Below are 22,998 nucleotides of genomic sequence, written 5' to 3'. Positions count from 1 at the left end.
TTTCATTCAGCCTGATTTGGGTAACCAAATGAGCTACAGTTTTTTTTGTTTTTTTTTTTTAATTTTTTTTTTAATTTTTATTTATTTATGATAGTCACACAGAGAGAGAGAGAGGCAGAGACACAGGCAGAGGGAGAAGCAGGCTCCATGCACCGGGAGCCCGACGTGGGATTCGATCCCGGGTCTCCAGGATCGCGCTCTGGGCCAAAGGCAGGCACTAAACCGCTGCGCCACCCAGGGATCCCGAGCTACAGTTTTAAAGTCTAGTGAACTTACTCATATACTCAGGTTTCAAGACTTGAGATTCATTTTTAAAATTTTTCCTTTAGTTATACTGTATGTTGGCAAATCAAACTCAAAAAAAAAATACAAAAAAATAAAAATAAAAATTTTCATTTATTCAAAAGCTAATTATCCTGGGGCTTCTGGGGTAGCTCTGTCAGTTAAGCATCTGACTCTTTCCTTTTAAGCATCTGACTCTTGATCTGAGCTTAGGTCTTGATTTCCAGCTCGTGAGTTCAGGCCCTGTGTTGGGCTCCACACCGGGCAGGGAGACTACTTTAAAAAAACAAAACTAATTATCCCTACTCTTCATCTGACTCTTACTTTCTCCTTTCATTATCATACCAATATTTCTAAACACATCCATAAAAGCGAGAAGAGGGGAAAATTTATAGGTACATGTGCAATTTATCAAGTTCTTAATGACAGTTCTGGATTTTTTGTTTTTAAATTGATTAAGTTTAGTTTTGTTGCTGAATTTTGTGTCTTTGTTCTCCAAAAAGAATTTACTACACGTGGTTGAGAAAAGTATCATTTGTGGAACAGTGGACATAGAGTCAGGAGACCTGGATTGCAGGCGTAGTTCTACCACTGGTTAACTGTGTAACCTTAGGATGCCAATTTACTTCATAAATTCAGTCGGTCAATGAGCATTCAGACATCATTTAGCTCCCAAGCATGCCTCAGGCCTTGCTTCATTTACTGCATCCTAAAGCAGTCATGCTAAATAAGCTAAAGTGCTTTCCATCCCAGTCCTGTGCTTGGTATATAAAAGTCATTGTCCGAATTGTGAAGGAATTCGGACTGGTAGGGAGAACAGTATGTATGGGCAATGCTGTGCTAGAACCATGTGGTAACATGGCCTAGAAATGTATCCAAAAATCTCTGGGTGTGGGGCTACCTACACTGTGTTGGAGGAGGAGGAGAAAATAGCCAAGAAAAAGAGAGTAGAAGAGTATTTAGGCAGAGAGGCCATCATATGCAAAGATTTGGAGGCAAATAAAGAGCTCAGAAAGGAGACAGAACAGTTATAAAAGTAGCAAGGAGGGACACCTGGGTGGCTCAGCAGTTGAGCGTCTGCCTTCAGCCCAGGGCATAATCCTGGAGTTCCGGGATCAAGTCCCATATCAGGCTCCCTGCATGGAACCTGCTTCTCCCTCTGCCTGTGTCTCTGCCTCTCTCTCTCTCTCTCTCTGTCTTTCATGAATAAATAAAATCTTAAAAAAAAAAAAAAAGTAGCAGGGAAATAAGTAGAGAGGAGCATTTCTGAAACTGGAGACTTAGCCCGATCAGTTTGTTTTTAGTGTGTGGTCCTGAAAATAGAATTTAGAGAGATTGATATGAGGGCTGAGAGTAAAGCTTACTTAATCAGACAAGAAGGAAATTCATAAATTAGAATGTTCTTCCTTGATTATGTTTTGAATTATATTCTCTTTAAGCCCTTGGTCCACACAGTGCATTTGAGAGTTTGAATCTTTTCAGTTTAATTTCGATGTTCTCTTCCTATTATCCAAGCTATCCAAGCTTCACACTTGTTTTTATTGCTGTATATTCTTAAATCTAAAAGTCTAGTTTCTTTAGCTATACCAAGATTTTGAAATATAACCAGTCTTTTTTAAAACCTTATTTTCTTTTGCATCAAGTATTTCAGTTTTAAAATGCTAGTTTTCAAAAGAAACAGTAACATAGTATTGACAGTTTTTCAAACTAGGCACATTTGTAAATGTGGTGTTCTGCAAACTTACTAAATGTCAACTAAAGGAGAATTGATAAAAGATGAGCTAGCTCCCTCAGATTTAGAAAAACTAAAAATTTAAATGTGGTTGGAAGTCTTTAGTGCAGTAAATCATGTGCTTTCCATGGACCCTATCTCACAGATGCAGTTGGACTTGAGATAATCAGATTTTCACTCCCCCACGAACTGGACAGCTAAAAATGTCATACCAATAATATGTGTCAAAGACTGAGCACTATTTTGCTGCCTGTCTGATTTAAGTTGTTGTGGTCAGTCTGAGGAACCTGTGATATGATAAGATAGCATTCATGAGGTCATGTGGTTTACAAGTGCCCAATCTTAACTTAGCAGCTTATGAGCACCTCAGAATGAGGAAGAGAGGGCTACTAACCTTTTCTGTGTGAAAATTCATTTTGTGTCCAGTGACAAAATACTGTAGGTCTGTAGCTATATGTGTATATTATGTATTTTTAAAATAATTTTTCCATCAGGAGTTAATTTTAGTTTCTGGAAAAAAGCAAAAGCTACAAATGCATTCATCTCCTTTTACTTAATACTTCTGTCTAAAGTATTAAACTTTTTACTGCACATATTTTCTGCCTATTAAGATAAAGCTGTAGGAAATAGCCAGCACCTCTTTCTGTTGAGGAAAAAATTGGACGTTGAAGACTAAAACTGTTGATGAATTTTTTAATCAATTAAATTTTCTATATTTCCTAAAGAGAAAATTACTCATTTTCAGTGTGGCAGTATCTCTATTGGAAACATACACAAAGGGGATCCCCCGGGTGGCTCAGTGGTTTGGCACCTGCCTTTGGCCCAGGGCGTGATTCTGGAGACCTGGAGACCTGGGATCGAGTCCCACATCAGGCTCCCTGCATGGAGCCTGCTTCTCCTCTGTCTGTGTCTCTGCCTCTCTCTCTATCTGTGTCTCTCATGAATAAATAAATAAAATTTAAAAAGAAAAAAAGGAAACACACAATATGGTGATCTGATTTTTTAATGTATATTTTAATACAAACATATATATTTAAAACAGGTTTATTTGAGGTATAATTCACATAGTACAGTTCACCCATTTTAAGTGTACATTTTAGTCATTTTTAGTATCTTCATAGAGTTGTCCACAATTTTAGAACGTTTTTATCACTCCAAAAATTAATACCGTTTCCATCAGCAGTCATTCCTCATTTCCCCCAAGCTCCCTTCCCCCAGCTCTAGGCAACTACTACTCTTCTTTTTGCCTTTGTAGATTTCCCTATTCTGGTTCATGTAAATGGGATTATACAATGTGTGGTCATCTTTGGGTTTTCATTAGCATAGTGTTTTCAAGGTTCATTCATGTTGTAGCGTGTATCAGTACTTCATTCCTTTTTATTGCCTGATAATATTCCATCAAAAGGGTATATACCACATCCTATTTATCCATTTATTGATTGATGAACATTTGGGTTGTTTTCACCTTTTGGTTGTTATAAATAATGCTGATGTGAGTGTACATATTTCATTGTGACCATGTGTTTTCATTTGTGTTGAATGTTACTTACTAGTGGAATTGCCGGGTCATGTTGTCACTCTATGTTTAACCATTTGAAGACTGCAGTTGTTTCCCAAAGCAGCTGTACCATTTCACATTTCCACCAGCTGTGTATGAGGGTTCCAATTTCTCCACATGCTTGCCAGTACTTGATATTATCTCTCTTTTTTGTTACAGTCATCCTAGTAACTATGAATGTCATCTCATTTTGGTTTTGATTTGTGTTTTCCTGGTGGCTGATGATATTGGGCATCTTGTGATAGGCTTATTATATCTTCTTTAGAGAACTATTTAGTCAGATCCTTTGCCCATTTCATAATTGGGTTGTCTTTTTATAATTGAGTTGTAAGAGTTCTTTATGTATTTTAGATATAAACCCTTTATCAGATAAATGGTTTAAATTTTGGGTAAGTATGGGGATCCCTGGGTGGCTCAGCGGCTTAACACCTGCCGTTGACCCAGGGCATGATCCTGGAGTCCTGGGATTGAGTTCCACATTGGACTCCCTGCATGGAGCCTGCTTCTCCCTCTGCCTGTGTCTCTGCCTCTCTCTCTCTCTCATGAATAAATAAAATCTTAAAAAAAAATTTGGAGGGTAAGTAATTAGACTGATAAAACCTATGATTTAGCTTTAGAGATTGACTGTTCAATCCAGATAGAAAAGAAGTACTTCGTTTCAATGAGGATGTTTTGCCAAACATTTGAATTTTTTCAGTACTTCAGCTAAAGGTTAAATCAAATGAAATGTACTTTGATGTAGCTTTAAAAGTTCAGAGTGAAACAAGTGTGAAGTGATTTATTTCCTGTAATTGGTCATAAATTTACATAGAAGCTCATATATTCCTAACCTCATCACCATTGACATTAGAGTACCTTCTAAATAATGTTAATGGTTTCAATTTTATCAAGATGTGTCAGCTGCCAGGAAGAGTACAATGCAGTTTCATTTTGTTTGCCGTAGTATACTGGGTAAATCTAAGCATACACTAGAGAAAGACTAAGTTCTTTGTAAATGACTTCGTTCTTCTCTGTCTCTCTCCTCTAGTAACAAATTTCTTCAGTGCCAGACTTTCTTTCCTTTCCACCTTTTTCACTTATTGTCGTGTATACAGATTTTTTCTTTGCTTCTAAAAGCATGGGTTTTTAACTATTGCATTTTAGACATTTAACACAGAATCTGTATGCTTTTTAAATTTTAAGTGTTTTATTTTGTTTTTAAAAATAATTTACTTAGCTTAAAGCCAAAACCATTTTCAACATTGTTTTGTATTGTTTCAAAAAAATTCTTGCATTTTTCAAGTTAATCTGCTTTTAAGGACTGTAGGTCTGAATTTTTACTCTTGTCTATGTAATACACTGATCAAGAAGTCATGACCTCCAATTGATTGCTTTTATTGGTTTCCTGTTCTGATTCACTGGAAATCTTTTGGTTTGTGTGCTTATGGCTAGTTTTAATCTTTGTCATGCGTACAATTCATTTTTGGAAGAAGCTGATAATTGAGAATTAATTTAGCACACCATTTCCCTTTTACATTTTGAAAACTGAGAAAAACTATTAAAAGTATTAAGGATTTCAACAAAATCACTAATTACTCTTTGACGGAAAAGAGCAAAGCCTCTAGAACTTAGAAATACAAATCTTTGTGATTGTTGAACTTTATGTCCATCTTCTCATATAAAGTATAACGTATAGTTATTTAAAATTTTATAACTTCTACATTACTTACAGAAATGTTACATTTAGCTTTAACAGTGATAGTTCAGTGTTTTACAAAAATTGATTATATAAACCCAAATGTACAAATAGGAGCTTTTATAATCTGATATGACTCAGTCTTGGAAACTTACTGCATCTGTTTTGCAGTTCACTTGGTTATCACATGACTCACTTAAATGGTTTAAACCCTGTCTAGTAGTGATCAAAGTTCATTTGGTTAGGGGTTTTTTTGGTGTGTGGATGACTTTTTTCCACTTTGTTGTGGACTGATTGTCTTTCAGAATATTCAGTGCAGCCCTTCTTAATTCTTTTGAATCTCAGAAAGTGGTAGCTGTCTGTACAATTCAGCCTCCAGTCACACACAGGGGAAATTTTTTTTAACTTGAAATAATATGCATGGGAGCACCTTTAACTGTAAAACCTCATATAAATATAAGGGTTTATTATTAATTCTATTACCCCTACACATTAAAATTGAGGAAGGATAACCTGTTATGTCTCTTTAAAATCAACTCTAAAAATCAGCCCAAAACTTTTCAAGTTACCAGTGTTCTGTAATTACTGAAAGAAAGCAAACACAGAGAGAACATGTGTACTCTATCCACCTGGGCATAGCCCAGGTGATCAAATTTCTCAGCACAGATTTCTCTACTATTTATTAGGAAGTTATATTTAAAGTCTACAAGTATCTAAAGCTATGACATTTCTCTGTTTTACAAAAGAAACTTCTATCTTAACATGTAGAGATTTAGTTAATGAAGTAGACTAATAAGAAATTTTTAAAATACTTGTGTATCTTTAATGATTGTGAGTCCTTTGGGCCTTCAGAATATTCATTCCTGCTGGTTTGTGTCCCTGCTTTCAATTTTTACTGATAATCTTTATGTGAAATAACTATAATAGTTTTTAATATTCATTTTTAAGTGTTTGAATTTTTACTATCATGCAGTAGAAACTCTGCTGTTTCCTGTCAAAACCTACGTTCATCAGACTATGAACATGACAGTTTCCTGTTTTCTTATTAGCTATACTGCCTCTTGTGCTATATTTTTTAGAAGTTTGTATAATATCTTAACACTTTCTTTTTTTACTTACTAAATACTCTCTTTGGGTTGTATTGTTGAATGCATGCAGGGAAATCTTAAAATCCATCTCCTTGAAGCTAGTGAGAGGTTAAGATTTTGTTAGCCTTTAAAGTTGTAATGAATATGTCAGAATATCTGAAGTATTATTTAAACAAATTCTACATGTTTTTATTTTTTTACTCTCTTTATGCATAACATGATGAAGCAGTCCATATCAGGTAAGAAACAGTACATTATTGGGGTCTTGTATATTAGCACTCCCCTTTGTCTTCTTCTTAATATTCTCATTCAAAAAAGATGGGATGAATAATTAGTACCTGGGGGTTTTCTCAAGAATCTTGTTATCTTTTCAATGTAGTTCATCAATATTTCTTTTGTGTCCACTCTTGTCAAGTCAGAATGCTGAGTTCTAGGATACAAAAATGATTTAGAAACAGTTTCCGTCATCAGAGGCCAACAGAGGAGCTAGAATATATGTACAACAACCATCCAGTGCTGATTTTAAATATTCATTATAACTTGGAAAAAACCTTATCTGTAAATAGTACATTCAAATATGTGTCAATCAATACAGTATTAAAGTTTATGAAAATATTTATGCCTGTTAATGTATTAAATATGTTTTAATATGATTAAAGTGCTAATATTTTAAACTAATACCAAAATAATACCAGAAAACAAAAAAATACTTTTAAATGTAAAGGAAGCAGTTTTTTTCTGTTTTGTTTTGTCATTGGATTCATTGAGACTTTTGTGAGTGTAACTGCTTATCAAAATGATCAGATACAAATGAATTTGGAAGCATTTTTGAGAGGTTTCATTGATAACCTTATTTTTTAATGTGCATGTTTTTTATTATGGAAATTTTCAAACATTTACAAATGCAGGGAGAATAAATCTAATGAACTTTGTGTTTCTATCACTAAACTTAAAATTTTTCTTTTTCTCTTTTTTTTTTTTTTTGCTTGTTTTTGAACTTTTTTTTTTTTTAAACTATTGCAATGGAACCATATAGAATATACTTTTTAGTATCAGGCTACTTATGGGCACCTGGGTGGTGCAGTTGGCTAAAGAACTGGCTCTTGGTTCTGGTTGGGTCCTAATCTCAGGGTTTTGAGATTGACCCCACATTGGGTTCAGTGCAGAGTCTGAGTTTCTCTCTCCCTCTCCTTCTGCCCTTCCCCTCCATAAAATAAATAAGTCTTAAAAAAAAAAAAAGAAATAGTTTTTCAATCAAGAGCTGTAAAGCTAGAACTATACTCCTAAGGTTAGACATGTTATGCTTTAAAATGCATAATCTGTCGCCTGGGTATGAATGAAGCTGATTCTCAGAATAAAGTTTGAACTTGAAAGCTGACTGACATTTGATAGGAGAAGAGAAGGCTCTGACTCTGAACACGTGTTCACTCACTTGGATATAAACTGAGATGTTGAGATGTCTAAAACTGGATGATGTTCCTCAGTAATGAATCCCTCAGTAATGAATCCCAAGGGAACTAGATTTGAAACTAGATGGTGAAGGTATCATATATTAAAATTTTTATTAGCTTCATAGCTCTTTGCATTTTTATTTGCTCCCCCACCCCCAGTTGGTTGTGTACATTAGGCCATTGTATTTTTAAAATATGACAGTGGCCAATGTTATGATGGCAGTGATAAATTAAAAAGAACATCTTAGGGGCAGCCCGGTTGGCTCAGCAGTTTAGCACTGCCTTCAGCCTGATCCTGGAGACCCGGGATCGAGTCCCATGTCAGGCTTCCTGAATGGAGCCTGCTTCTCCCTCTGCCTGTGTCTCTGCCTCTCTCTCTCTCTCTCTCTCTCTGTGTGTGTGTGTGTGTGTGTGTGTGTGTGTGTGTGTCGTGAATAAATAAATAAAATCTTTAAAAAAAAAGAACATCTTAAGTTCAAATTTATTTATCCTTACCAAATTTTCTTAACATAATCCTAATAGGGGATCCCTGGGTGGCTCAGCGGTTTGGTGCTTGCCTTTGGCCCAGGGCGCGATCCTGGAGTCCCGGGATCAAGTGCCACGTCGGGCTCCCGGCATGGAGCCTGCTTCTCCTTCTGCCTATGTCTCTGCTTCTCTCTCTGTCTCTCTCTCTATCATAAATAATCTTATAAAAATCATAATCCTAATATAGTAAATCCCTAAATATGATCCATTTAGACCAGCGTCTCTCAGAATGGGATCTATAGATCATCCTATTCAGAATTACCTGGAGTACTTGTTTAAAATACAGATTCCTGAGTCCCACTTGCTGAATCCAGGTGTCTAAGAGGAGGGGCCCAAGAATCTACATATTTTAAAATAAGAATTTCAGGTTTTATACATAACACTATTAATTATTGTTCTAGAGAATTAGGAAATCAGAGGGTGCTATTAACATCACCAACATTCTCCCAAAAGTAAGGACTCCAGAATGACCTACTGAGTTGAATAGTCCCTGAGATCATCTCTGGTAGTTTGTGGCTCTTTTAGCTTATGTTTGAAAAATGGCAAATCTGCTTAATACCTAAAGTAAGTATTTTTAAATGTTACAGAACTAGAAGGCATTTCTCAATGATCCCAGCAGTAATCAAAGAAACAAAGTGACCATAATAGTGGGAATTATAATAGAGAAAAATATGTAACGGTCATGCTGGCCAGGGCCAGATATAATAGGCATGCTCAAATACTCCTGGTGGCAGAATAAAAGCTATTGAAGATAAATGTGATCATATTGATCAGGAGAAAAAAACATGAAAATAAAAATCCTTTTTCATTTGCTTCCAAATAGCTAGGTGATGACAACACAGGAACCCACTAAATTATTCCCTGTATTTAAAACATTTTTTTAAGATAATTAAAATACTTTACATATATGTTGGAAATTTTTTCTCAGAATTTTGAAGGCCTTGCTATACTCTCTTTACAGTTGAGAAGCCTAATATCTTTGTGATTCTTTTTTTTTTTTTAAGATGTATTTATTTATTTATGATAGAGAGAGAGAGAGGCAGAGACACACAGGAGGAGGGAGAAGCAGGCTCCATGCAGGGAGCCCGACACGGGACTCGATCCTATCCTGGGACTCCAGGATCACGCCCTGGGCCAAAGGCAGGCGCCAAACCACTAAGCCACCCAGGGATCCCCTATCTTTGTGATTCTTAATCTTTTATATAAAACATCTTTTTGTTTTTTGGCTAGATGCTTTATCTTTTCTTGTTCCCAGTATCCTGAAATTTCATTGTGAGGTACCATTGTGTAAGTCTACTTTTATCCATTGTGATGGATACTTGATAAGCTTTTTCAATCTCAAAGCTCATGTCTGTCAGGTTAGAGAAATTTATGTCTGAAACCTCTTTTTTAGAGTAACCTGGATTTTTTTTTAAACACAGATACAGTTTCTTCAGAGGAAATAAATGATTTTTAAAGAGTTTTCTTTTTCACCAATAGTCTGTTTCCTCCTAGTTGCCTTTTTCCCCCTAGTGTCTCTTAGGTGGTTTTGTAAAAAATAATTGACTCTCTGCTCAAACTTTAGGTTTAGAGAACTTTAAAAAGCTGGGAGAAAATTCTGAATGCCTGGATAGGGTTCTGTTGACTGTGATCTAGCTGAGACCCTTCTTTGGGAAAATCCCAAAATTCACCAGAATAGAGTCCCTCTGCCTAAAATTCCAAAGAGTCCTGGTTCCTCTGTTTCCTTGGTGAGTCTCAAAAGTACTTGTATTCACATTCAGTGACTTTAAAGCCTATGTCTGGTTTCACCTAGAAAAATAATACTTTTAAAATCTTTTTTATGATATGAGTGTGTTACTGGCATTTCACAAAGTTTTGCTGTTTTGTTGTTGTTTTATAAAAATGCTCTTTAACCAAAAATTAAAAAGACAAGGGGCTACAGAAAAGTATATTAAAGTATATATATGCACTTTTCAAGAAAGACAGTCAGTAGCTTTTGTCAAATTCCTGATCCTGACAGGAATTGATTCAAAGGAGATACCAAACAAAGCAAACCAAACAAAACATTGCCTAAAGTAGTGGCCCTTACTCTGGGACGTGCATCAAAATTACCTTGGTCTTTTGAACATACACATTCCTAGATCCTACCCTATACCAAGAGAAAGTTTCAAGAAAAGGCATTTAAACAGACTGGTCCTTGTTTCAACCATCAGGTAGTGGATTTTTCTCAGAACAGCTTGGTTGTACTACTTGGTTGTATCCATTTCTGTATGTCAGATACACACAGGCAGTTGTTCATTGTTCAGAAGCATTTAAATTGTGAATAAGACTTCCATTTCAGGTAAATCAACTGCTTTCTGACTCAGCCTCATTTGGTTTGAACAATCTACCACAGTGATTCTCAAACTGAGATATCAAGATTTCCTGAGATGCTTGTAAAAAAAAATGTTTCACTCTCAGGGCACCTGGCTGGCTCAGTTAATGGAGCCTACAACTCTTGACCTAAGAGTTGTGAGTTTGAGCCCCACAGCGAGTGTAGAGATTATCTAAAAAAAATAATAAATTGGGACTCCTGGGTGACTCAGTGGTTGAGTATCTGCCTTCGCTCAGGGCAAGATCCCGTGGTACGGGATCGAGTCTCCAATGGGGCTCCTTGTGGGGAGCCTGCTTCTCCCTCTGCCCATGTCTCTGCCTCTCTGTCTGTGTCTCCTGCAGATACACAAATAAAATCTTTAAAAAAATAATAAACAAATTTTAAAAAGTTTCACACTCCAGATTTTGATTCCTTAGATCTGAGAATGGATTCTGCATTTTTAATAATTATCCTTGGTTATCCTGATGGAGATGAGCAGTGGACCATATTTTGAGCTATACTAATCTAAGTGTGCTACCAAGAATAACAATAATATCTGTGGAAGTTTTGAGGGGTATAAGGTTGAGAAAATTGTCTGGATTTTGTTGTTTAAATATAATTAGCTCCTAAAAGTCTAGTAATAGGATTAGCAGTACAGCTCTTAGATCCAGTCACCCAAAGCTTTGCACTTTAGAGGGCCCAGCTGTGGCCTTCTCTAGCCAAACCTCTCTTCACAGAATGAGGAGTCCCCCAGGATATCCTCACCTGAAGTTCAGCCCCTTCTAGACCACAATATGGGTTCTCAGTACCCTGAAATTCCTTGCCCAAATGTCCCCTTTCAGGGCCTGTACAGGCCTTCCTCTCAGAACCAATGAGCACACTCCTGGGTCTAAGAGCTAACTAAGGGATAGCTTCAGTTTTCAATTTGTCCTTCTCTCCAGAGCTCCTTTATGCTAATACTATTCTTTATTAGCAGTTCTCAAAAAAGCTTTAGTTGCATCCCCTTTGACAGTGAGGAAATGACCCCTCAACCTAAAGTGAGTTTTATATAATATTTGAGGTCATTATTACATCTGATAGGAGGCTGCAGATTTTTAATTGCAATAAAATTTGTTAGAGCTGCAGCTTTCCAAACAATTGGGAAGTTGTGGTTTCCCTGCCATTCTCCTTTGGTAACAGCCAGGGAAAAGGAAAACATGTGTTCCATATTATTTCTTCAAAAGGATCTGGGAAGAAAAGAAAGAAAGAGATTAACTGACTTAATTTAACACTTGGAGCTATAAATTGTGTGTTGCAATGTGGTGATAGGATGTTGCATCAGAACGTGGCAGTTGTAGTAATGCAGTGGGTATCACAGCTCTGCGGAGGTTTTTTGGTGCTCTGTGCACTTTTGGTAAAAATTCAACTACAAGTTTAAGTCCTTTCTTCTCTGCCAAGGGAGATGGTGTTACTTAAATTACATTGTACCTCACTGTAATTTTGTTCTTTTGGCCCAGGACATAAGAATTTCTTTAAGGTTGAAGGTTTGCCTGAGGCTGACATGGCTGCACTGAGTCTCAGCGTCCTTCTTGTTTCCCGTTGTTCACACATCAGCCAGGAAGAGTTGATGTTTCTTCACTTCTTCCTGGAAGTCTGTCAGGAAAGCTGGCAGGTGGATAGCAAGGCAGTAATGTCTTTTCTTTCAGAACCGTTAGTTTTGAAAGTATACGTAATAGTTCCTGAATATTTCACACAGGCTTTATCTTAAGATTTGAGAGATAATGAGTGACCAGGAATTTGCCCCTGAGAAACAAAGTTGAAGGTTAACAGCAATAAGGGTAGGAGGCATGGGATCTGTTTCAGCTAAATTCTTGCAAGTCAAGGTAGATTTTGGTAATTAGTTTTTTTCTATTACTGTTTGGGTTGTTTTGTTTTTAGCTCTTCTCTATTTTAAGAGAAAATTCATGGTGTGTGGGGGAAATTGAACAAGTGACAATATCAAATTAAATTTCATATTTAAAACCTAAGCTCTTGATGATGGAGGTAATGTCTCAATTATATGCTAGTAGAAGTCATAGTATGCATGCCAGTAGGTTTGGGAATTTAAGATAACTTAGGCAAAAAAGTGGGAGATGATAGAAAGAAATCACCTTTATTCCTGAAGAAGCTGGTTTTGGAGAATGTGGTTTGGATTTGTGACAATGGATTTTTCATCGCTGATCTCTAGAATTAGTCAGGCTTGCCCACCCGTAACAGGTAACATATGGTGTCAACATGAACTTCTGGCCATGTGAAACTCCTGGGATAGCCAGACCTGGTTCTGAAAGGTGGAAAGAAAAATAGCTGAGCAGTGTATGCCATTCCTCTCCCCTATTCCCTCATGAGAGAAGTTGCTCCTTCTCCCTGGGGAGGAGTAGGGGAAAGAAGATAAGATTATATGCTACGGGGGATCCCTGGGTGGCTCAGTGGTTTGGCACCTACCTTTCGCCCAGGGCACGATCCTGGAGTCCCGGGATCGAGTCCCACGTCGGGCTCCCGGCATGGAGCCTGCTTCTCCCTCTTCCTGTGTCTCTGTGCCGCCCCCCACCTCTGTCTATCATAAATAAATAAATAAATCTTTAAAAAAAAATTATATGCTGCTGACACTCTTCCCATGCAGAGAGAAATCTCATTGGTTGCAAGATGCATCCCTGCCTTGAGTGGTTTGGTGGTCTTTGGGATATTATAATAGAACGGGGACTCACAGCAAAATTTCGTCTTTTGTAAATGATTTTCATCATTCACAGAATTAGGGAGATGTGCTCTTAAGACAGTGTGAGTGATCAGAGTATGGTCTTAAAATCCTCATCTTTTAGAGATGCATGCTGAAATATTTACAAGTAAACTGATAGAACGTCTGGGATTTACCTCAGAGTAATCCAGGGACAGGAGAGGTACAAATGTAACAAGAATGTTGTTTTGTTATTGAAATTAGGTGATGGGTACATGGAGTTCATTATATTATCGATAATATAATGAAGGTTCTGTTTGAATCTAAATTATGCTATTAGATATGTGTCCTCAGCAAGTTACTCTATCTCAGTTTCTGTCTCCTAATCTCTAAAATGAGAATGATAGAATCTACCACATAGGACTGTCGTGATAATTCAATTAAAATAACAAGTTATGTGCCCATTACATAACACATAGGAGACACACAAAAATTAGTAGCTACTATTTTATCTACAAATGGAAAAAAATGTATCTTCCTTCTTAAACATGAAACATTTGCTTTCTTAGTGTGTGTTTCCCCCAGTTGAGTATATTAACTTGGATTTTGTTTTGACAGCTCAGGTGCCTAAAAGGCCAGAGGGTCTTCTCAGGTCAGCCTTCTTTTGATGGAATCCACATTGTCAACCATTTAATAGGAGATGATGAATCATTCCATTCCTCTGATGAAGATTTTATGGATAATTCCTTACGGGAAGGTGGCATTGGTTTTCCTTTGCACAGAAAATCTGGCCCAATGTCTTTGGACCCCGCTGTGGCAGATGGTATTGAAAGCGAAACAGAAGACAGTGTGTTGGAGACCAGAGACAGCAACCAAGTGACCCGAAAGGAGCAGCCCCCAAGAAGAGAATCGTACTCAACCACTGTCTGACCATCACTGTGACCTAGACTGTGGGGTTTTTTAAGGGATCAGTTATTATCATATGATTAAGGGTTTGGGGAACATATCTGTTTCATATGTACATACTTATATACCTATATATATATATATATATATATATATACACATATATATATATTTTACAGTCTTATCTGCCTTTTTATCTTTGCCAAATCTTCACCACTGACTTACCATTGCCATAAAGTAGACTGGAATATGGTTAATGGGAAAAATAAGGTTCTAACAGTATTACTGAATATTAATGTTTCTTGTTTAGAAAATGCAATTTATCTATATGTGAGAAGTATTTTGAAGTTCAGAACTATGGAAAATTGAATTTTCTTCAGATAAAACTGCTCTAGTGCAATATGTCATGGTCATTCAACAAATTACATATTTATATTTATCAATTTGTTTTCAGGGCAGCTGTCTACAAACATTTGACCAATATAAACATTGAATTAATCTTGTGTTTTTGTGTTGGGGGAGTTTTTTGGGTTGGTTTTTTTGTTTGTTTGTTGTTTTGTTGTTTTCAGTTAAAATTACTGCTTTGGTAATGAGCCACTGAAAGCTCCCAAACACAAAGCCTTTTCTTTTTTCCATATAATTTTGCAAACACAAATTAATGGTCATTTGTCTTGAGAGTTTTAAGTTTTGTTTTAATTTCTAATTTTTATGTACATATGCTTCCGTGTGTTGCCTACTGGTCAGAATAGAAGGTTAACTAAAAATAAATTGGGTTTTTGTACATATTTATAAGTCTACATCACCCACATTGAACATCATTTTATATGAAGAATGTACATGTTGCAAAATGACTGCCTTCAGCATTCCAACAGGACTTCTGTAAATAATAGGTTAAAAGAAAATTGAAAATAAAACCAAACACTAATATTTTAATAGCTTTAGTATTTTGCTTAGCATTCAACACTAGCAGATTCATAAGTGAACTAATGCTTGTTCAGAAACACTATTGGTGACATTTTACTTCATGTGTATATAACTAATAAATTTTTCATGATTAAAGAGGTGATAGCACGTATTACTTAGTGCTAATATCTACTTAATATAATTTAAACAATGGACTGAGGTCCAAGATACACAAAAATTATATCTGCAAATAATCTATGAACATTATCTTCAGATTCTCTAGTTACTAATCCATAGATAAAGCCATAAGAATTTTTTTCTACCAATTCTTCCTTTTTATCTAGACTTTTTTTCATGGAAATTTGAGTGACTGTCAATGGTAAATTGGTAGAAACACCAAATTACACTTAGATTACTTAAAGATAACAATAATGTGTTGACTGGATGCTTTCCACTTCCATTTTCATCAGCAGCCTATGGAAAAAAAAATAGCCTTCAAGGATAAGAGGAAAGTAGAATTCAGTATATATGGAGATACAACTTTGCACAGTATGTTGCATGCAGAAAAAAAAAAATTTGTATGACAGGATGGAGTAGAAGAGAAAGAATCATTTTTGTGTCTAAAGCCAGGAGTTAAGCTTTATGGTATATTTATGGATTAGGCTTTTCCAGCAAGCACTTTGTAGCTATTTGCTTGGGAAACCAGATTGAAAATAACACCTGTTGTGTCCATATCACCAGGTTAAATTCTAGTGGTTAAGTAATTTACCTGTGGTTACAAGTTAGTAAGTAGCAGAGCCAAAAGTTTCATCAAGATCTCTCTGACACCAAGCTGAAAAGGTTCAGCTAATGAATTTCTCAATTCTCTGCTTTTCTGGCAATTAATGTGATTTCATTGGTTTCCTGAATATATATAGATCTATATGTATAGATGTATCAACACTCATAAACTCTGCAGAGGTCTACTAGAATTATCTACTAGAATTGCCTGACTGGTGCTATTTGGGATTCTCTTTTGGAGTTCATTACTGTCAGCCTAGGGGCTGTTGATGCCCAGGTAAAATGAGGTGAGTCATGGCCACATGATTGCTTTGACCCCCACAATAAGAAATCTAAATGATCTAGACCAAGGGTCAGCAAATACAGGACATGAGGCTATTCCAACCAGCTTCCTGTTTTTACATGACTCACAAGCTTAGAGCTTTTTAATTTTTAAATACTTGGGAGAAAAAAATCAAAAGAACAATATTTTATGTCACATGAAAATCATACGAAATTCAGTATTGACAAAATTTTATTGGAGCTTACCCATGCTTGTCCATTGACATCTGTGGCTGCTTCTCTGCTACCATGGCAAAGTTGAGTAGTTACAACAGGTACTGTATGGTACAAACAGTCCAAAATGTAGGTTTACATCTTAAGTTTGTCTCAGTAGAAGCTCAAACTACCTGTTTCTGCTGTAGAACTAATGGTTTGGAAGCCTAAAATTTCCTAGTGGATCTTAAACTCATAACTATTCAAAATGGAAAATGTTCCAGCTGTTTTATATCATGAAGTCTTTGATGCCAAAGACAAATTTGGAAGGACATCTGTACCTTTGGAAATGGAGAAAGGGAAGAATTCCAGAATCCCAGCACTGTTCTTGCAAGCAGGCATATTGACCTTTAGTGTATGCTTCAATGAGCCAGTGTTCTAATTTGACTTTAAAATAACATCTTTCTAGAATCATGTTTGAATTCTAAATTTGAAAGATATTCTTAGAGAATTTCCTACGTACTGTTTTCCGGTTAGGAATTAGGTGTTAACAAGAATCATAGTAAGTAAATCCATTGATCTTGTAATTTGGACAATGAAAAACTAGAAACAACAATCATCTCATTTAAGAGCTTTGATTCAAATACTCCTTAGAAGCGTTTAGAATCCTCCTGGTTTTTAGGATGCAACAGGATACTATGCCCTGATTTGATATTAAGACTTTTGAGGTATCAGAAAATGTTCTCTTGATAGATTTTATTTAATCCCTGGTACTCTGTGTCATTTAAATGTTACTCAGTTAAACACTTAGAGCTGAAGAATATTCAGGGAGGAAAAGTGAATAAAATAAATAGCACACAAAGTACTCTCACAGGGTACTTACCTTCCTGGTGTTGTTGCCATCTAGGTTGAAACACTAAAAGTAGGATCTGAATGAAATGGAAATTGCATGGGGTGATGAAACAGAACTTTTAGATCAAGCAAATATTTCAGCAGCCTTTTAAAAATCAGTGGTAAATATTTTCTTCCTGTAAAAAGCAGTCAAAGATCTAACATTACACAATTTTTACCCTTTCTATTGATAGATATTAAGTATTCAATGTTCGATGACTATTGGGACATCAAGTCTCACCTGGCACGCTAGTTTGGAAGAAAAAAAAAACTTTCTCTTAGCTCTGAGCATGATACAGCTTGTTACTCTCCAGATAGTGCCTTTGAAAACAAGGTCTAGACCTTTTTAAGTATTTTATTTTTAACATCATAAGAAATGAATTGGTTCCATCTTCTGCTTTACCTTTTACATAACACACTATCATTTTCAGATTTAAAGTAAAATAAGTATATGAATTGTGTTTCAGTAAAGCCCTTTCACGGCCAACTTAATCATTGTGTAGTACCATGTGTAAGGTACATTTTATTAAATCAGTGATTTACTTTATTAAAACGGTGTGCTTTAGCCTGAAAGTTATTGCTGCTCTATCATTAACAAAACAGTTTTTAAAACTAATGAATTTTAATTTAATTAATTGTCCTGGAATTAAAGTTCCTGGTTAAAAGTAGAGTGGATGCTCTTTATAATCCAACTTTTTACATCCTATCCATTGATCGACCTATCCTTTCTTTTCACTCCAAAGAAAAGATGATAGAATAATACATTAGATATACTATAGAGATGCAAAATTATAATGTTTTTCATTTTACTGTTGGAGTTTCTTATTGTAACATTGTATGATAACCTGAAATGTTTACTTGTGCCTTTACTTTAAACAATTATTAAAGTTTTTCATTTTATAAGAATTTCTGTTTCCTTAAACTATTCAACTTAAAAGGGGAGAGGCAGGACACCTGGGTGGCTCAGCAGTTAAGCGTCTGCCTTCGGCCCAGGGCGTAATCCCTGAGTCCCGGGATCGAGTCCCAGAGTAGGCTTCCTGAATGGAGCCTGCTTCTCCCTTTTCCTGTGTCTCTGCCTCTCTCTGTTTCTCTCATGAAAAAATAAATAAAATATTTTTAAAAAAATTATGCTTGGCCTAACATCACATATTCATTAGTGAGGTTTATGCTCCATGAGTACAAGGACCATATCCACGTGGTCCACCCATGTATAATTAGTGCCAAACAGAGAGCCGGGTACATAACATTTTTCAATTTAATGAAAGGCAAGATATAATCAGGAACATGTTAACTCTTTGAAAATATTAATAAAATATTTTCATCTAACATTGTATTTTAGGCGATTGAATTGATTAGCACCTAAGTCAATAAGTATATTCAAATATATAACTTGAATATGCTATTGTGAAAAGTTAGGCTTTCTGCATCTTTTTCACAATGTTAACATCGTTTATTTCAGAAGCAGTTCACTATATATTCTGCTTTGTTCCTGAAGGATTTAAGATACTTCTTTATAAAGGTACACGAAATATGACAAGATAGTTGTAATCCAGGGTCTGTGCACCTTGGCACTACTGATGTTTGAGGCCAAATTGTGGCAGGAGGCTGTCGTGTACATGGTAGGGATATGCAGCAACATCCATGGCTTCTACCCACTAGACGCCAGTACCAGCCATCCTTCAGTTGTTACAACCCAAAGGACCTCCACTTGTTGCCAGTGTCCCCAGTCAGGAGGATTGGGAATGGAAATCACCCCTGGTTGAGAATCTGTAGTATAATTTAGAAGTGGGTCAAAAAACTCTAAGCCACTAGGACCCAAACTAAAAATATATATACTTATTGAAGAAAGTTTGCAAATTTGACTTTTTAGTAGTAAGAAAAGTAAAACCTGAGCCACAGTGAGGTGCCAATTCACACTTACTAGGATGGCAATTAAAAACATTGGGCAGCCCGGGTGGCTCAGCGGTTTAGCGCCGCCTTCAGCCCAGAGCGTGATTCTGGAGACCCGGGATCGAGTCCCACGTCGGGCTTCCTGCATGGAGCCTGCTTCTCCCTCTGCCTGTGTCTCTGCCTCTCTCTCTCTGTGTGTTCTCGTGAATAAATAAAATATTTTTTAAAAAAGAAAACGTATTGATGGGGATCCTTGGGTGGCTCAGCAGTTTAGCGCCTGCCTGCGGCCCAGGGCTTTATTCTGGAGTCCCAGGATCCGGTCCCGCGTTGGGCTCCCTGCATGGAGCCTGCTTCTCTCTCTCTGCCTATGTCTCTGCCTCTTTCTGTGTGTGTCTCTCATGAATAAATAAATAAATGAATAAAATCTTAAAAAAAAAAGGTATTGGCAGGGATATGGAAAAATTGGACCTCTGCATTGTTGGGAATGTAAAATGGTGCAGCCATTGTGAAAAATTTTGGCAGTTCCTCAAAGTTAAACATAGAATTACCATATGATCCAGCACTTCCACTTCTAGATATGTACTCAAAAGAGATTCAAAGAGATAATTGTACACCAGTGTTCATAATAGTATTATCCACAATAGCCAAAAGATAGAAACAACATGCCCATTATTTTTTTTAAAGATTTTATTTATTTATTCGTAGAGATGCAGAGAGAGAGAGAGAGAGAGAGAGAGAGAGGCAGAGACACAGGCAGAGGGAGAAGCAGGCTCCACGCAGAGAACCTGACGCGGGACTCAATCCAGGGTCTCCAGATCACGCCCCGGGCTGCAGGCGGCGCTAAACCGCTGCACCACCGGGGCTGCCCAACAACATGCCCATTATTAACAGATGAGAAAATAAAATGAGGCATACATAAAAGAGACTATTACTCAACCAAAAAAAGAATGAAATTCTAATACATACTACAATGTGAATAAACCTTGAAAACATGCTAAATAAAATAAGTTCTACACATAATATAGCTCCACTGATGTGAAGTAACTAGAATAGCAAATTCAAAAGAGACAAATAGAGTAGCTGTTACAAGGGAATAGAGGTGGGGGGGAAGGGGAGTTATTTAATGGATACAGAGCTTATGTTTGGGATGATGAAAAAGTTCTGAAAATGGTTAGTAGTGATGGTTGCACAGCATCAAATGTATTTAATGCTGCTGAAAGTTGTTAAAATGGTAAAAAAAAAAAAGCATGTTAACTTAAAGTCAGCTTATAATTAAATATGTTCAAATATAAATTATAGGAGAAAAAAACTAAAATCTGAGTAGTTATAAGATTTACAGTACCCATTAAAAAGAATTTTTTAGATGTAGATTTCTAACACTAGACCGGAACTCAAGCATTGTGTTGACGAAACCTGGACAGATCACAGAACTCAATGGCCTCCTTCTTGCTCCTTGAACACCACACTCCCATCCAGACCCTTGCCCTTCCTGGAATGGGTTTGGCCACATGCCCACAAGGCTAGCTCCCCCCCTCCTCCTGGTTTCTGCTCAGGTGTCACCCACAGAGGAGGCCTTTTGTGACAATTCCTTTTTAAGTCTCTTTCCAGGCTTATTTTTCTCCATAGCATTGACGACTGTCTCACATTCTACACATTTTATGCCTTCATTTGTTTTCGTCTACCCACTCTAGACCGAAAGCTTTATGACGTTTATCTCTATCCCTGGTTACTCAAAATACTGCTTTAGCTCACAATAAATATTTGTTGAATGAATGGTTGAATAAATCATGATACTTCAGTTTGTTTACTATTAAAATGGGATAGGGCAGCCCGGGTGGCTCAGCGGTTTAGTGCCGCCTTCAGCCCAGGGCATGATCCTGGGGTCTCGGGATCGAGTCCCACATCGGGCTCCCTGCATGGAGTCTGCTTCTCCCTCTGCCTATGTCTCTGCGTCTCTCTCTCTCTGTGTCTCGAATGAATGAATGAATGAATGAATGAATGAATGAATGAATAAATTGGGATAAACCTCTTTGGAAATATGTCAGTGGAAAACCCAGAATCCCAATACAGCCAACCTAGCTCCCAGGACCTCTACATACTGAATATTGCTTTGGCACAAGACATCCAGCAGGCACCAGTGAGGAGGCCACAGGGGAACCAGACCAACTCCTGTCCTCACACGTGGAATGAGATGCAATTGTACTGACACAATGTCGTGGGAACTCAAAGGTTATGTCCAGAATAGAGGAATGGTCTCTTTGATTCCTTCCCCGGCTCCCTGCCCATTCAGAAGCCCCATCTTGCACTTTGGCAGGGCCAATGATCCCTGTCACGACTGCCTGGTGTGCCCCACTATCTCCTAGTCTAATGGCCTGCTCATACAGAGGTGCTAATATCTCCTGATTTGAGTGCATGGCCACATCCTTCCTGCCTGTCTAGAAATGAAGCCTCTTCAACCAGTCACAATGTGGGATTTCAGGCCCAGAGAACCATTCTAAATCCTCCTGAATCGATTCTCACAAAGTAGCTGCTGCTGTGTCCATGTAAGATCCCCACCTCCTTGTCACCCAGCCTGGCCACTTTTTCAGAACTGCGAGGGATCTTCTCTGATCAGAGTGAGGTGGAAAAAAACTAGTTGGCTTTAAAGATGCTGTTTCTCTGATTTTTTTTTTTTAAAGGAAATGCATACTGTACACATGAGAGACTCCAAGGCTGAAAGATGCTGTGGCAGTTGAGATGCACCTGGGAGCCCCCAACTGTTCCCTGGCTCGGCCTCAGGGGGTGGGACAGGCAGCCGCAGCACACAGCCCTCCACAGCAGACCGGAGCAGGGCAACCAGTGAAGTCACTGGGCCTCGAACCCGATGTCTCCCACCTGGCCAAGGGCTCTTCTTCCTTTTCAGGCAGAGGCTTTTCCAGTCTCTGGTGTCCCCTCTGTCCCTCCCACCCCAGGACTAGGTGCCTTGGTGTTTGCTGTACATCTCCCTTCAAGACACAATTGTGGGGGGCCTAACCTCCACCAGGCCGACTCTTCCTGTGAGTAAAAGAGATAGCATCTATTCCCCACTGTCCCACATTGTCACTTATGTTTTTACGTCTCGAGATCCAGCTTCTGCCCCCCTGTGCCCTTCACCAGAGCTCAGGATTGGACCAACCACACTCCATTTACAAGTTGTTTAAAACCTTTGGTGCATGAATAAATGTACATCCCTACAGCCTCCTTACTACCAGATGAGCTTCTGGTCCCGCTTGGGCTGCTCAGCCTGAAGCAGCCCCTGAGCCACGTCCCTCTCCCAGCCCTTCCTCAGCCTGGCCGAGCTCCTGCCGGTGCTACACAAGCAAACTGCCAGCGGAGGAGATGGAAAACCAAACAGTGGGGAGTCGTGATGTTAAGCACAAATTTATAAATACAAGGGAAAATGTCATGCCCAGGTACAGTCTAGCTCTTCCCTTTCCTGGCAAACTACCTTCCAGTGGTGCTCTTTGCAGGGATGTTCCCGACGGGCAGCAGCCCCGGCCAATGCTGGGATTTGAGTAATCACAGGCCAAGTGGGGCGTGTGGGAAGGTGTGCTGTTTGCTCTGGCTCATGGCCCTTAACAATCTGTAGCTATTTTAAATGTATCCCACAGCCTTTCATTTGCTTCACTAATTTCTCTAAAATAGAATTGTCTATTTGTGGGTCAAAATTGGAGAAGCTTCTTGTTCATCACCAAACTGCTCTTTGGTGAGACTGGAGACCACACGTGTGCCAAACCCAAAACGGCTAGGCACATAGTGAGTGAGTGAGTGCTCAATCAATGTTAGCTAAAAGAGATTGTGTAT

The 22,998-nt window shown here is 37.7% G+C and overlaps 1 protein-coding gene across 11 annotated transcripts in view; it reads left to right on the top strand.

The window, feature by feature from the left end:
* EVI5 (ecotropic viral integration site 5) overlaps positions 1–18,192 on the top strand; it is a 194,765-nt gene extending 176,573 nt beyond the window's left edge. For 9 of the 11 annotated variants that reach the window (XM_072834513.1, XM_072834509.1, XM_072834511.1 and 6 more), the window contains one exon: positions 13,951–18,192. In XM_072834513.1, coding sequence (XP_072690614.1) covers positions 13,951–14,262 — 312 coding nt within the window. In that variant the 3' untranslated portion in view covers positions 14,263–18,192. Of the gene's footprint in view, positions 1–6,561; positions 6,575–13,950 lie in introns of all 11 variants that reach the window. The other 2 variants (XM_072834520.1, XM_072834519.1) reach the window with 2 other exon arrangements.
* Positions 18,193–22,998: the final 4,806 nt, after the last annotated feature.

The sequence above is a fragment of the Canis lupus genome, chromosome 8 (genome assembly GCF_048164855.1).
Source record: "Canis lupus baileyi chromosome 8, mCanLup2.hap1, whole genome shotgun sequence".
Lineage (NCBI taxonomy): Eukaryota > Metazoa > Chordata > Mammalia > Carnivora > Canidae > Canis > Canis lupus.
This window is presented reverse-complemented; position numbering and strand designations above follow the sequence as displayed.